Source organism: Narcine bancroftii, chromosome 1, assembly GCF_036971445.1.
Source record: "Narcine bancroftii isolate sNarBan1 chromosome 1, sNarBan1.hap1, whole genome shotgun sequence".
Classification (NCBI taxonomy): Eukaryota; Metazoa; Chordata; class Chondrichthyes; order Torpediniformes; family Narcinidae; genus Narcine; species Narcine bancroftii.
In genome coordinates this window covers 166,527,774-166,544,035 of record NC_091469.1, presented here as the reverse complement: position 1 = coordinate 166,544,035, position 16,262 = coordinate 166,527,774, and the positions used below count along the sequence as shown (strand labels likewise).

Genomic DNA, 16,262 nt, shown 5'->3' with positions numbered 1-16,262 from the left:
TACAGTTGCACTTACTCCTCCTTCTACATCACCAAACAATCACACTTCAACTGTGAATCTGTCGGAGTCATTGACTGCACCCAGTGCTCCTGCTGTGGCCTCCTCTACCTTGGGGCCATTGACTGCACCCAGTGCTCCTGCTGTGGCCTCCCTTACCTTGGGGTGACTGCACCCAGTGCTCCTGCTGTGGCCTCCCTTACCTTGGGGTTTCTGCCTTTAACTTTGTGTGGATGCTGCAGGACCCGCTGAGTTTCCCCAACAATTTTGTGTAGTGCACGAGACCCCAGGATCTGCAGATTTTCTTGTTTACCTGAGTACTTGGACTGCTATTTTTGTTTAATTTCATCAAAATGCAGCTTTTTTTAATTTCATAAAGGGATTGATATTTTGAAAAAGCTGTTTAAGGAGTGGAAATTTGGCATGGACCCGTATGTAGGAACCCTTTCCCATGACCCTCTGTAACCGATTCCAATCACTTACCCAAGCCAATAATTGCTTTGGTCTGTACTTCTTCATCTTCGTGCTTGGTGAAGTAGAGCAAAAGCTCAAGCACCTTCTCTTTAATAATCACCTGAATGTGAAAGGAAGAGAGCTGTCACTACATAACAGGCAGAATTCTGTTCACTGCATCCATGGGTCCCATTCTGGATCCCAAATCAAGCTTTTATTCTAAACAACTACCCTGTCTTTTAACAGGCTGTCAACTGCAGGATGCTTGCCAATCCATTGCAAAACAGATGGTATACTTTGTGAAAGTCAAGTGAGCCCTAAGAAATAAATCTCTTCTTTACAAGCAATATATTCCACAACATTTGATAGTCTTCCTTAAATCACATAGTGACAAGAACAAGTTACAAACTGGTAACTCAAGTTCTAAACTATGTTGATGGTTAAGCTGAAACCTGGGTCCATTAGGATCAGGCCATTCAGTCGAGGCTTGCTGTCAGATGCCGAATTTTGAACAGTACTGTTCGGGAAGTGAGACACTCCCTTCAAGTGTTGCTGAAAAACGGGGTCTCTGAATCGTGAAACTGAAACACGATTTGCTTCTTAGCTTCAAACCCACCACAAATCTTTATATATTCCCATCCAGAAGATACAATTTTATTAAAGTTACGAACAGTCGTTACCTTAGTGTTGCCTTTAAACTCTTCCTGATCAAAATCAAAATGACGGCACAGTGCCCCGACGGTGAAAAGGGAACGTAGGAGAGCAGGTTTATTGCCAACGAGGGTGGTGCTGTTGGAATCCTCCTGATGTTGTGCCTTTAACTTCGTTAGAGCACCTGCCACATTAGGAAAAGACAATTCATCAGACTGTTTACAATGTTATTCCCCATCTACCCACAAAGCCAGATCACAAACAATTTCTACCACTATCTCCTAAGATGAGATGTTTGGGAGGCAGGTTCAATTTGAGATTTCCTCTCAAGGCATCATATTGCTTGCTTGGAATAGAAAGAGGAGGTATTTTCCCCGTGGAATCGTGTTATGCAAAGATCCTGCTTTCCTGTCCCTTTTTTTTTCCCTAACAGATACGATCTCCTTCCTCCACTGAAGCACATTTACCCAATGCACAGAAAGGTCAGGCTCCAGAGAGAGTACATTTGCTAACATTTCTCTTATTATCCAGAGGCAGATGGATCTCAAATGGGGTTCTACCCAATAGACACAATCTTTAACATAAGATAGCCTCAATAATGGCCAGTCCAAAATCCCACTGAGGTTTTCCTTAAAGGTCAGAGATGGAATCAGTAAACCATTTGGCCCTCCATGCTGGTTTGCCATTCAGGAAGATCACAGCCATAGCCATTATAGTCCTACCCTCCTGCACCACCCCAATAACCACAAATCTACCCTCCTTTAAACAAGGAGACCAATATGGTCCACGGACACCCATTCGAATTGTAGTTAGGACTGGATTGGAGCACTGTGTTGAGAACTGGTGTTATGTAAAGAAGGGTGTTAACATGGTGGAAGCTCTTCAGAAAACCTGTATGACACGAACTCCTTTAGTTGGTGAGCTGCCTTAGGAAGGAAGAGAAAACAGAGAAGGCTTGGATCCGTTCGGAGGAGAGAAGAATGAGGAGTGACGATAGAAAAATACAAGCACCTGAGCTGTTGTGGATGTGGAGAGGGCATTTTCTCTTGTGCAAGTATCTACAACCAGGTGACACCATTCAAACAGAACGATGTAAATTTTTACTCTTAGAGGGTCATAGCAGCATCAGATAATATTACAATACACCTGTGTCCCATCTCATGCATGCTGACCAAGTTGTCTATCTACACTAATCACCTTTGCCAGCCTTAGGTCCATACCCCTCGACTCCATTCCTATCCACGTATTGGCTCAAATACCCTTTCAACATTAGAATTGCACCCATATCCACCACCACCTGTGGGAGCTCATTCCATACACCCACCACCCTGTGTGAAAAATGGACTGCTCTAACCCTTCACTCTCACCTTAAGCCAGTGCTCTCTAGTTTTCAACTCCCCTGCTCTGTAAAAAAAGCAATATGTCCTTCCTTTCCCCCTCCCCCTGTTTTCTCCTTTGTCCTCCCTCCCTCCCTGATCCACCTGTTACCTCTTGCCTGTGGACCTGTGCTCCTCTCCTCTCCCTACCCACCATTTTATTTAGGTGCCTTCTTACATTTTGTTCATACCTGGTGGGGGGGCAGGGTCAAGCTGAAACTTTGGTTATGTACCTTCATCTTTGCTGTATAAGCATAACTCCTTATGTCCCATCTATACCCCCCATAAAATCTCTGCAAGGTCAGCCCCAAGATTCCTTCCTTCCAGTGAGAACAATCCCAGCCGAACCCTCTCTACTTAGAACTACCTTCCATTCCTGAGAATACCCTGATGAACCTCTACTGCACTCTTTCTATTGCTTCTGTGCATTTCCTGTTATGTGGCAACTAGAACTGCACTCAGTACCACAGTGGGATAGTCAATGTTTTGTAGTTCTGCAGAATTTTTCTCATCTTCTGAAACATGACAGGAGTGGGCTGGTCTGCATCATTAAGACCATTCACCAGAAGAGACAGGAGCAGAATTAGGCCATTTGACCAATCAAGTCTGCACCATCATTCAAATCATGGCTGATGTATTCCTCCTTTCAGCCCTATCTTCCTACCTTCTCCCCATAACCCTGACACACCCTAACTGATCAACTCTGCTTTAAATCTCCCAGCTGTCTGTGCTAACAAATTCCAGACATTCACTTCCCTCTGGCTGAAGAAATTTCTCCCAATCTCTGTTCTAAAGAGTCATTCTTTGATTCTGAGTCTGTGCCCTCTGGTCCAAGACTCTCCCACTCCTGGAAACATCCTCTCCACCCACTCTATCCAGCCCTTTCAACATTTGATAGGTTTGAATGAGATACCCCTTATCCTTCTAAACTCTACCCTTATCCTTCTAAACTCCAGAGTCTCAATACATTAACCCTCTTGTCCCTGAGATCATTCTCATAAACCTCCTGTGGACTCTCTCCAATGCCAGCCCACTCTTCCTTTGAGATGGGGCTTAAATCGGCTCATAATACTCCAAATGTGGTCTGACCAATGCCTTATAAAGCCTCAGAAATACATGCTTTTATATTCTAGTCTTTGCAAAATAAATGCTAACTTTGCATTTGACGACGGCAAATTAACCTTTAGGAAATCCTACATCAGGGCTCACAAATCCCTCTGAACTCTGCTTTCTGAATTCTCTCCCCATTTAGAAATAACTCTGCCAGGTTAACTCAAACTTAGAAGGGGTTTCATAGACAGAGTTTCTAATTTTCTCTAAATTTAAACATAGTATAGTTTGGGTAAACCATTGGAAAACAGTGGGAGGATTAACCTCTTTCCAATTCAATAGTATAGATCTTCTAGCCATTAGTGTAAGAAAAGCAATCATACGATCCGCAGGAAGAGATAAATAAGTCAAATCTATCATAGGTAATCCAAAAATTGCAGTAATGGGATGTGGTTGTAAATCAATATTTATTCAATTTATTCAATATTTTCATTTGTGGTGAGTTGATCTGGCTCTGATTTCTTTCTATGATTATGTATGATAATTGGGCTGTAAGATGAGATCGGAGTGATCAGCGTGGTTTAGCTATATCTGTAGGTTTTTTTTTAAGTTTTTTTAAATTCAGATTTGTTTTTAATTCTTTTTTGGGGTTTTTTTTCTCTTTTTTTCATATATTGTTATTAATTATATCTTTTTTTTTTAGAGATAGTTCACACCCTAAACTGATCTAAAAATTTTTTTTATGATATATTTTTATTCTGAAATATTATTGTTTAATATCTCTGTATTAATTCATTACTTACTATGTTTTTTTATATCTCTTTGAACTGTATGTGTTTATAAATTATAATAATAATAAAAAGATTGAAAAAGAAAGAAAGAAAGAAAGAAATAACTCTGCTTCTTTATTCCTTCTCGCCTGTGCTGTATTCCATCTGCTGCTTCATTGTCCATTCTCCCAACCTGTCCAAGTCCATCTACACACCCCCTACCAGCCTCCAGCTGTCTGTGTATCATCTGCAAACATGGTCATGAAGCCATCAATTCTGTCAGCTAAATGATGTTGTTCAACATGAGAACTAGTTGCTCCATATCTCATATCCCAGGAATCTCATTTCCCAGGAATGTATCTTGACAACCTTTTCTGGTGCCCTCTATCACAGGTCCTTAGGCAGGCAGAACAGACCTGTACGCAATATTTTAACAAAGTCGCACTTAAGTAGAACATCTCTGCTGTCAGTCAAATTCTCTGGCATTAAGATTGACACATCACATCTTAGTGAATGATGATGCACTTGTATGTAAGGGTTCACGTACATGGAGACCCAGGTCTCTCTGAACACCATTTTGTAAGAAGCTTTTTTACACAGAGTGCTGGGAGTCTGGAATGAGCTGCCTGTACTATTGGTGGAAGCAGACACAATAGGATACAATAGGAACACTTAAAAGGTTTCTGAACAGACATGTAAATATGCAGGGAGTAGAGAGATGTGTTATTAGAGTTTCAGTTTAACTTGGGTGTCATGTTCAGCACAGACAAGTGGGCTGGACCCCTGTTCCTGTGCTGTTAATTGCTTTCCCACTCATTGAAATGCATGGGTTCTAGTATTTGGCATTTTCACCCATGGAAAACAACTGTCTACCTCATCTATTCCTTTCATCATTTTATCAGGCTCCCCTCAGCTTCTGACATGCCAGAGAAAACCCAGTTTACCCAACTTCTTTGAATACCCCTGACATCCTGGTTAGTAACTCTCTTCTATACCTCACCAAAGCCTCCATTTCCTTACTGCGTTGCAGTGGCCAGAACTGCACACAATACTTCAAATCTAGCCGTAATATGACTTTTCACCTCACGACTCAGGATGAGTGAAAGACACGTGTTCCATATGCTCAGTGAAGGCAAAGGGACTAACACTCCGCTTTTCTATTTTTCCACCAGAATGAGGGACTGAGTTTTATCATAATTTCATCTGTCACATTCTCTCCATTCAGCTCATCTGCCTACATTTGCTCAAAGTTTTGTAACGAGTTATATTATTTATTATATTATATAAATATGTCTAAAAGAGAGATTGTGGGGGGGGGGGGGTAGTGTTGGTCACTTCACAAACAGATACTTACACTTCACATCACATTTAAAATGCAAGAGCTTTGCTGAAGTTAAACATTCAGACACCAGTGATTTTACAGAGACAATGAAACTGCTTTGGGAAAGAAGATCAAAAAACAGGTGCAAATGGAAAAGTCTGTGTTTGAGTGCTGATAAAGATCTTTCAAGGATTGGGTTTGGAACCTTGGGAAAGGTTCTGGTTTTTACAAGCAGAGAGAGGAAAGACCAAACAGGATTTTTTTTTCAGAGAGAGGTCAGTTCTGCTTTTCAGGCTGCATCACGGTGAGTTGGCAGCTTGTTAAAAATCCCATTTTGGAGAGTGTTTGTGAGTTCTGAGTTCAGCCTGTTCAAAACCCTTGTAGTCCTTACAAGAGGAAATGGCTGGCTCGAGTGTTTCTCCTGGAATAAGGGAAACAAGAGGAACTCTGTGGTGATCTGGAAGAAGAGATTATAATTTGGAAAACCCATGATGGGGCAAATTTCTTCGGCAAGACACTGACTTGGCTGATTGGAGGGAATCAGTTTGTATGTGTCCACAGAGCAACAAATACCTCTCTAACTAACAAGAACCATCCTGAGTGGTAACCATTTATCTTTAAACACCAGAGCCTGGTGAAAATTCATAAATGTTAAATTCTGTGCACAGTATAAGAATTGCCTAATACCGATGAACTTGGAAGAGTGAGAAGTGAGATTGGACTGTGAAACAGAGAACTTTACTGAACAAATACACATTACGTACAAGTGCGCTTAGAATTAGAAGGGAGTTAAGGTCATAGTAATAAGTTAAAGTTTGATCCTGTTTTTATGTTTAAAGATAATTAAAAGTAACTTTTATTTAAGTAATAATTTGTCTTGGTGAATTTCTATTGCTGCTGGGTTTTGGGCTCCTCTTTCTTCTTCTTTGGCTTGGCTTCGCGGACGAAGATTTATGGAGGGGGTAAAAAGTCCACGTCAGCTGCAGGCTCGTTTGTGGCTGACAAGTCCGATGCGGGACAGGCAGACACGGTTGCAGGGGAAAATTGGTTGGTTGGGGTTGGGTGTTGGGTTTTTCCTCCTTTGCCTTTTGTCAGTGAGGTGGGCTCTGCGGTCTTCTTCAAAGGAGGTTGCTGCCTGCCAAACTGTGAGGCGCCAAGATGCACGGTTTGAGGTGTTATCAGCCCACTGGCGGTGGTCAATGTGGCAGGCACCAAGAGATTTCTTTAGGCAGTCCTTGTACCTTTTCTTTGGTGCACCTCTGTCACGGTGGCCAGTGGAGAGCTCGCCATATAACACGATCTTGGGAAGGCGATGGTCCTCCATTCTGGAGACGTGACCCATCCAGCGCAGCTGGATCTTCAGCAGCGTGGACTCGATGCTGTCGACCTCTGCCATCTCGAGTACTTCGAAGTTTGGGATGAAAGCACTTGTAACAATTTACAAAAGCTTCGAACCATTGAAAGTAGATACGGTATGTGCTTAGTTGCTTCCGTTCACACTAATGACCCATGTCTGCGTCGCCAGATCCAGCTCCAACAGTGTCATCAAGTTTGCAGATGACACGACAGTAGCTGGCTTCTTCAGCAACAACGATGAGTCGCACTAGAGAAGACGAAAATCTCGTGAAACGGTGCAAGAGTAACAACTTGAGTCTCACCGTGGATAAGATGAAGGAAATGATTGTGGACTTCAGAAGGACATGGAACGACCACCCTCCACTACACGTCAACAACTCTGTAGTAGAGAGAGGGGAAAACACCAAGTTCCTTGGAGTTCACTTAATTAATCAGGGTCACGCAACATCTCCTCACTTGTCAGGAAGGTGCAACAGTGAATGAACTTGCAGAGAAGAATGAACCAGTCAAGGCTACCGGCCACCATCATATCAACTTTCTATAGGAGCCTCTATCGAGAGCGTCCTGGCCAGCTGCATCACTGTGAGGTACGTTCATTGCTGAGAAATGGGTCGGACACAGGACCATAAAAGTGTCAAAGAATCACTGGAGTCTATCTCCCCCATTAACATGATCTACCGGGATCGTTGTCTGAAGAGAGAAAAATCATTGAGGATCTTTTCCACCCTGTACACAGCACCTTTCAGCGGCCGCTGAGGAACAGCTTCTTCCCACGGGCAGTGAGAAGCTGAACGACCCAAGGAACTGCTCACACTAACCACCTGAGACTCTCATATTCACAAAACAATATTTATTTATTTTTATAGTTAAAATACTTCTTCACATGTATTTTCTCTGTCTGTATAAGTATTATGTCTGGTTGTATGTGCATGTTTTGCATCGAGGACCGGAGAAAACAGTTTCATTGGATTGTACTTATAACCATTTACAGCACGGAAACAGGCCATGTCGGCCCTTCAAGTCCATACCAGTTGATGACAATAAAATGGACGACTTAATCCTGGAGTCCTACAGCATGGAACAGGCCCTTCCATCTAATTAGTCTACACCGACTAACTGGGCATTATGGGCTAGTCCCATTTCCTGCATTTGGCCCAGAATCTTCCAATCCCTTCCTATCCATAGATCTGTTGAGGACGCTCACCCATGCAACAGGTGAACCAGCTCACGGAATCACAGACAAGTCGGGGTAGATCTGACAGTGACAGCTCCGGGTGTGGAACAAGCCCATAGCCTGGCAGCTGATGACATCTCCGCCCTGCAGGTTGTAGGGGCTGCTAGGAAAAGGTTTTTGTGCAGATTTCTGAATCAGTAAAGCAGTTGGTTCTACTCATTTTCGACTCTGCGTGGGTTTCTTTCCTGGCAGCGTGCCTAGTGTGACAACACCTGGTGACCAAGACGGTCCAAACGGCACTTGGACCCAATGATGACCGACCCAATCACGCAGAACGGCGTTTCGCTGAAACTGCCGACTTTCTGGGCCTCGCAGCCTGAGCTCTGGTTTCCACAGGCTGAAACCCAATTTCAGGCCAGGCAAATTGTCTCAGATGCCACAAAGTTCACTCAACCAGGAAACAGCAGGACACATCATACACCAGCCATCGGTTGTGGACAGGTATGAAGAAACAATCAAGACGCTCCTGATCCATACTTTCAGCCTCTCCCGCCGAGAGTGCGCAGTGGAGTGCTCCACATGAACAGCCTAGGTGACCACACACCATCGGTATTAATGAATGAGATGGTGGCACAAGCATAGGGCCATAAGCCATGTTTACTGTTCGACAAGTCATTCTTGAGCAGATGCCAGAAGATATCACCTCCTCATCAATGAAGATGATTTCAGTGACCCATGCGAAGTAGTGGCCCGTTCAGATATCCTGTGGCACACCAAGCAGCGTAGCGGGGCTTCCATCGACTAAGTTGTTGCGTCACACCCCAAGTCCTGGCCTTCCCCACACCACCAATGAAGCCAGTGACACCCACAGCAGGGAGTGAACCCACCTTGGACCATTGGTGTTTTTACCACCAAAAGTGGGGTTCAGGAGCCCACCGTTGCGACCCACTCTGTTCTTTTCCGGGAAATGCTGTGGCCGGCTGTCCCTAATGGCTACGGCGGCCGGCTACCGTGATAGCCTCCTTTACTTATGGGACCGACACTCTGGGCGAAAGTTCCTCGAAGACACAGGGGCGGAGGTTAGTGTCTTGCTCCCCTTCAACTATGACACCCGTGCTGGGAAGTCAGGACTGGTGCTCACCGTTGCCAACCATAGTGGTATTTGCACGTACGGCACGTGAACCATCCCACTACAGTTCGGTTCCAGCCGTTTCACCTGCTCGTTTATGCTGGCAGCAGGGTTGTAGCCTTTATTGGGTGCAGATTTCCTCCGGCCACTGCCTCCTATTGGGCCTCAAGGAACGGTGCCTGGTGAACGCCAAGACCTTCCAGACCTTCTCACTCAGTAAAGCCAAGTTACCAGCCCCACACCTAGACTCTGTGATTTTGTCAGGCAACGAATTTGCCAGAGAACTAGCGGAGTTCTTGACCATTATTACGCCACAGTTCTCCACAGACATCCCTAAGCAAGGTGTACAGCACCACATTCCCACTCAAGGACCACCGCTACACGGCCGGGCATGCAGGCTCCCGCCCAACAAACTCCACCTCGCCAAAATGGAGATAGGGAGCGCCTGGCGCACAGTCGGCCCGTGGGCCTTTCTGTTGCACATGGTGCCCAAGTTGGCTGGACGCCATGTGGCGACTACAGAAGCTCATCGACGCCCCCACGGCCGATCGCTACCCACCACATTCAGGACTTTACGGCCAATTTGCATGGGACAGCATCTTCTCCAAGGTTGACTTGGTCTGTGGGTATCACCAGATGCCCGTCCACCCCAGCAATGTCCCCAAGACGGCCCTCATCACCCCTTTCAGCCTATTCGAGTTCCTGTGGATGCCTTTTGGTCCCAAGATCGCGGCACAAACATTCCAGCCGTTCATGGACTCAGTAGGGCGTGGCTTGGATTTCATTTTCATCTACTTAGATGATATCCTGATTGCCAGCTGCTTGCACCAAGAGCATTTGATGCACCTGCACCATCCCTGTTGCTTCCTGAGTGAATGTGGCCTGCCTATCAACCTGCGAGGTGCCAGTTCGGGCTGTTGGCCATTGATTTCCTTGGGCACCGCTTCAACCGGCATGGAGCAGTTCCCTTGCTGGTGAATGTTGAGGTCATACACCAGTTTTCCAGGCCTAATACAGCCAAGGGCCTACAGGAGTTCGTGGACATGATCAACTTTTACCACTGATTCCTACTGTCAGCGGCCCGGATTATGTGACTCCTGTTCAGCCCGATGTCTGGCAAGGCCAAGGAACTCACCTGGGACATGGGGTCAGCAGTGGCTTTCAAGAAGGCCGAGGACACCCTTGCAAACGCCACCCTCCTGGAACATCCACGGGTGGATGTGCCCACAGACCTCACGTTTGGCACTTCCAACTCAGTAGTCGGCGACGTGCTGAAACAACTAATTGAGGGTCAGTGGAAAAAATTCGCGTTCGTCAGCTGGCACCTGCGACCCCCCCCCCCCCCCACCGGAGCTGAAATACAGCGCCTTCGACAGGGAGCAGCTGGCCCTCTACCTCGCCATCGGACACTTTCGGTACTTCTTGGAGGGGCGGGAGTTCATTGTTTTCACAGACCATAAACCACCCACTTTCGCATTCACTGATTCACGGTCAACATGGCAGCAATGCCACGTCTCATACATCTCGGAGTATTTCACCACCATCACACACCTCCAGGAAAAACACTGTCATGGCTGACACACTGTCTCCCATCTCCACCCGCTCGGTGCATTATACCACCACTGTCAAACACACCTCCGGGAAAAACACCGTCGTGGCTGACACTGTCTTGTATCTCTACCTGCCCTGTGCATTATACCACCACTGTAAACACACCTCCGGGAAAAACACCATTGTGGACAACACATTGTCTCACATCGCCACCCGCTCAGTGCATTATACCACCACCGTCAAACACACCTCCGGGAAAAACATCATCGTGGCCGACGCACTGTCTCCCATCTCCACCCGATCGGTGCATTATACCACTACTGTCAAACACACCTCCAGGAAAAACCCTGTCGTGGCCGACGCACTGTCTCGTGTCTCTACCTACTCGGTGCCTTATACCACCACCGTCAAACACACCTCCGGAAAAAAGACCATTGTGGCCGATGCACTGTCTCGCATCTCCATCCGCTCAGTGCATTCCCTGTCCCCAGGGTTGGACTACGTGATGTTCGCTGAGGCCCAGCAGCTGGATGAAGAAATACTGGTCTTATGCACTTGAGGACAATCTCATCGGCCCAACAGGCAGCAAGCTACTCTGTGACATTTCCATCGGCCCACTGTTCCAGCCGCTTGGAGATGTTGCATTTTCAATGTACTACATGGTTTGGTCCACCCTTCCATTTGGGCAACCTTCCAACTGGTGGCGGATAGATTCATTGGGCAAGGCCTTCGCAAGCGGTTGGGGACTGGGCCAGGACATTCATTCACTGCCAGACCTCCACTCTCCAAAGGCACATGAAGGCCCCCCCTTCCACCCTTCTAGCCGATGTATAGGAGGTTTGAGCATGTCCATGTGGACATCGTTGGTCCACTGCTGGTCTCCCGGGAGGAAAGGTACCTGTTCACCATGTTTGACAGGTTCACCAGGAGCTGTACTGCTCTCCATCACATCTACGGAGTCCTGCACCAGAGCCCTCATTGGAAGCTGAGTGGCATGTTTCGGCCTGCCTGCCAACATCAGCTCAGACAGCGGGTTGCAGTTCACATCCAGCCTATGGTCGGGGCTGGCCCAACTACTTGAGACCCAGCTACACCACACCATGGCCAACCATCCGCAGTCCAATGGCCTGGAAAAGAGTTTCTACTGGCATCTGGTCAGCTTTGATGGTGCGCCTCCAAGACCCAGATTGGGTGGACAAGCTCCCAAGGGTGCTTCTTTGCATCCACACAGCTCCCAAAGAAGACTTAGCCACATCTTCGGCAGAGTTGGTATATGGTGCCCCACTGACAGTCTCAGGCGAGTTTGTGCCAGCGGCCTGTGGCACAGAGGAGACACCCACAGCAGTGCTCACAAGACTTCAAGAGAAGGTGGGAACACTAACTCCTGTCCCAACCTTGTCCCACGGCCCAACACTTTCCTTCATCTCCAAGGACCTCTGGGACTGTGACTATGTCTTCGTCCGCAGGGCCATGCACTGAATCCACTCCAGCAGCCGTACGAGGGCCCATACAAGGTGGCACGTCAGAAGAGAACTACACGTCCTTGATGAGACCTTCACCACTGACCGCTTCAAGCTGGTGCACCTAGGCCTGGGACACCCTGACTGTGTCACCCCCAAGCTGACGAGGTTGGCCACCCAAATGGACTAAAGAGTGATGGCCGTGGACTCCACAGCTCCTAAAACCAGTTCTTAAGGGGGGGGGGGGGGGTCAAGTGGCAGTTCGCCCACGCAACAGGTGAACCATCTCATAGAGTCACGCCCAAGTCTGTGGCAGATCTGACTGCAGGGCAAGCTCACAGCCTGGCTGCTGAGAGAGGGTTCTTAAGTGCACGATGTTTTGAATCAGTAAAGCAGTTACTTCAATTCACTTTCGGCTCGGCATATTTTTTGCTCGCTGCGTGGCTAACACGACTACACCATCTAAATATCTATTGGAGGACATGATTGTAGTCTCCCTCACAATTTTTGTTGGCAGCTTGTTCCAGATATGAACCACCCTCTGAGTAAAAAATAGTTCCTCAGGCCGTTCAATCTTTCATTCTGTCTTCCACCATCAATCCAATTCTGTATCCAATTGGCAAGCTCAGCCCATGTCATCCCTCCAGACCAGCCAGTCAACGGCCACCACCCTATCCTCATCGGTCCTCTTTGGTCACCTCGAGAAAATGATCAGATTCATGAGGCAGGATTTCCACCCACAAAGCCACGCTGACTGTCTCTATTCAGCCCCTCCCTTTCCAAATGCTGTTACTCAGAATGAGAACATGGAACACTAGCGCACAGTCCAGGCCCTTCAGCCCTCAATGTGGCGCTCACTCATATATTCCTTCAAAAAAAGCATCATGTGCCTGTCGTAGAGTCTCTTAAATGACCCTGGCAAGGCATTCCAGGCCCCACATCTCTCTGTGTAAAAAACACTTACCCCATACATTTCCCCTCAACTTCCCTCCCTTCACTTTGTACACACGTCCTCTGGTGTTTGCTGATCCTGCCCTGGGAAAAAGGTATTGACCGTCCACCCTATCGATGCCTCTCAGAATCTTGTAAACCTCTACTAAGTCTCCTCTCATCTTTTATGCTCCAAAGAGAAAAGTCCCAGGTCTGCTAACCTTGGCTAATTAGACTTATTTTTCAATCCAGGCAACATCCTGGTCAATCTCCTCTGCCCCCTTTCCACAGCCTTCCTATAATGAGGTGACCAGAACTGAACACAATTGCCTACTGCAACCCTCCCACGACTAATGTTTGGCTCAGCGGCCTGCAGTAGTTTCCAGGCTCGTCCCTGCTGTCCATCTTAAATAACAGTAGCCACCCTTCATCTTCTGGTACTTCCCCAGTGGACCAATATGATGGAAATAACTGCAAGGGTTTCTGCAATTTCTTCCAGAGCTTCCTATGAGCCTGACCCTGGGGCTTTGTCCACCTTCCTGCACACCAAGGGTGTGAATGCTTCTTTCTTCCATTTGGACCTCTTTACCAAATCACTGACATGGATTGTGGACGTTTGGGTTGATCCCAGCTGCCCTTCACTGGTTCGAAAACGACCAGTTGAACTGCCATATTGTCCATTTTCTGACCATGAACCAATCCCCAATCCATGTCAGTATATATTCCTTCATCATACACACTCCAATTTTGTCTAATCATCTCTTGGGTAGCAACTTAAGGGGGAGCAATATCCTTGCAGGCAGGTTTGAAGGTGTGGTTCAGGAGGGTTTAAATTAGTTTGCAAGGGGGATGGGACCTGGATTGATAGGTCAGTAGGAGAAGTGCTTGGAGTAAAGCCAGATCTATCATTTAGAGAGGCTTTGAGGAATGAGAAGCTGAATCTAGAGTATAAAAGTATTAAGGTAGAAGGGCTAAATGCAAGAAGCATCAGGAATAAGGGCGATGAACTTAGATCTCGGATATATACATAAAACTATGATGTAGTTGCCATTATAGAGACTTGGGTGGCACCAGGGCAGGAATGGATTCTGAATATTCCTGGATTTCAGTGTTTTAAAAAGGATGGTGGGGTGGGGGGGGAGAGAAGGGGAATACTATTACAGCTGCAAAAAGGGTGAGTAATGTAGCAGGATCCTCCATTGAGTCAGTATGGGTGGAAGTTAGGAATAGGAAGGGAGCAGTTAATTGTGAGTATTCTATAGGACCCCTGGTAGAAACAGGGATACCGAGGAGCAGATCGGGAGGCAGATTTTGAAAGGTGCAGAAACAAGTGTTGTTATCATGAGTGACTTTAACTTCCCTAAAATTAACTGGCACCTGCTTAGTACTAAAGGTACTAAGAGTTCAAGTGTGTCCAGAACAGATTCCTGTCATATTATGTTGACAGGCTGACTGGGGGAATTGAACTGGGTCAGTTCACAGATCTCTCAGTGGGTGAACATTTGGGGACAGTGACCACCGCTCCCTGGCCTTTAATATTGTCATGGACAAGAATAGGGTCAGACAGGACAAAAAAAAATTAATTGGAGAAGGGCAAATTATGCGGCTATAAGGTTAGAAATTGTGGGTGTGAATTGGGATGACATTTGTCCCAGTGAGGCAGACAAAGAATGGGAGGGTGAAGGAACCATGGTTGACAAGAGAGGTAGAAAATAGTATACATGAAGTTTAGACAGCAAGGATCAGATAGGGCTCTTGAGGACTATCGGGTAGCAAGAAAGGAGCTTAAGAGGGGACTGAGGAGAGCAAGAAGGGGATGAAAAGGCCTTGGCGAGTAGGGTTAAGGAAATCCCCATGTGAAGAACAGGAGGAGTGAAGGTAGAACTGACTAGAGATAAAGGTGGGAAGATGTGCCTGGAGGCTGTGGAAGTGGGCGAGATCCTCAATGAATACTTCTCTCCAGTATTCACCAAGGAGGGGGATTTTGATGATGGTGAGGACTATATGGGTGGGGTTAATATTCTAGAGCATGTTGGTATTAAGAGAGAGGATGTGTTGGAGCAGTTAAAATGCATGAGCATGTACAAGTCCTCAGGGCCTGACGGAATATTCCCCAGGCTGCTCCATGAGGCAAAGGAAGAGATTGCTGAGCCTCTGGCTAAGGGATTGAGCTGAAGAACCGCGAGGTAATGACACAGCTCTACTAAACTCTGATTAGACCACCTTGGAGAACTGGGTCCAGTTCTGGTTGCTTCGTTATAGGAAAGACGTGGAAGCATTGGAAAAGGAGCAGAGGAAATTTACCATGATGCCATCTGGTTTAGAGAGTATTCGTTATGAGCAAAGATTAAGGGAACTCGGGCTTTACTCTTTGGAGTAAAGTATTACCTAATAGTAGATCTTTTGTGTCCTCCTTATCCATGGGAATGGTACCAGAGGATTAGAAGGTAGCAAATGTTATCCTCTTGTGCAAAAAAGATTGTAGGGAAAGTCCAGGTAATTATAGACTACTGAGGCTTGCATCTGTGCTGGGTAAGCTGTTGGAGAGTATTCTTAGGGATTGGATCTATGGGAATTTAGAGAATCATGGTCTGATCAGGGACAGCCAGCATGGCTTTGTGAAGGGCAGATCATGGCTCACAAGGCTGATAGAATTCTTTGAGGAGGTGACCAGACATATTGATGAGAGTGGTGTGGTGGATGTGATCTATATGGATTTTAGTAAGGCATTTGACAAGGTTCCACATGGAAGGCTTATTCAGAAAGTCAGAGGCATGAGATCCAGGGAAACTTGTCCATGTGGATTCAGAATTGGCTTTTCTGTAGAAAGCAGAGGGTTTTAGAGGAGGGAGTACATTTTGATTGGAGGGCTGTGACCCTAAGGATCGGTTCTGGGACCTCTACTTTTCGTGAATTTTATTAAAGATTTGGATGTGGGGTAGAAGGGTGGGTTGGCAAGTTTGCAAATGACACAAAGGTTGGTGGGGTTGTGGATAGTGTAGAGGATTGTAGAAGATTGCAGAGGGACATTGATAGGATGCAGA

General features: G+C 46.4%; 1 protein-coding gene across 5 annotated transcripts in view; it reads right to left on the bottom strand.

The window, feature by feature from the left end:
• LOC138735925 (nipped-B-like protein) overlaps positions 1–16,262 on the bottom strand; it is a 1,086,099-nt gene that overhangs the window by 54,205 nt on the left and 1,015,632 nt on the right. For all 5 annotated transcript variants that reach the window (XM_069884602.1, XM_069884605.1, XM_069884611.1 and 2 more), the window contains 2 exons: positions 1,131–1,285; positions 481–571 (listed from right to left, as the gene is read on the bottom strand). In XM_069884602.1, the coding sequence (XP_069740703.1) occupies positions 481–571; positions 1,131–1,285 (246 nt within the window). The remainder of the gene's footprint in view (positions 1–480; positions 572–1,130; positions 1,286–16,262) is intronic.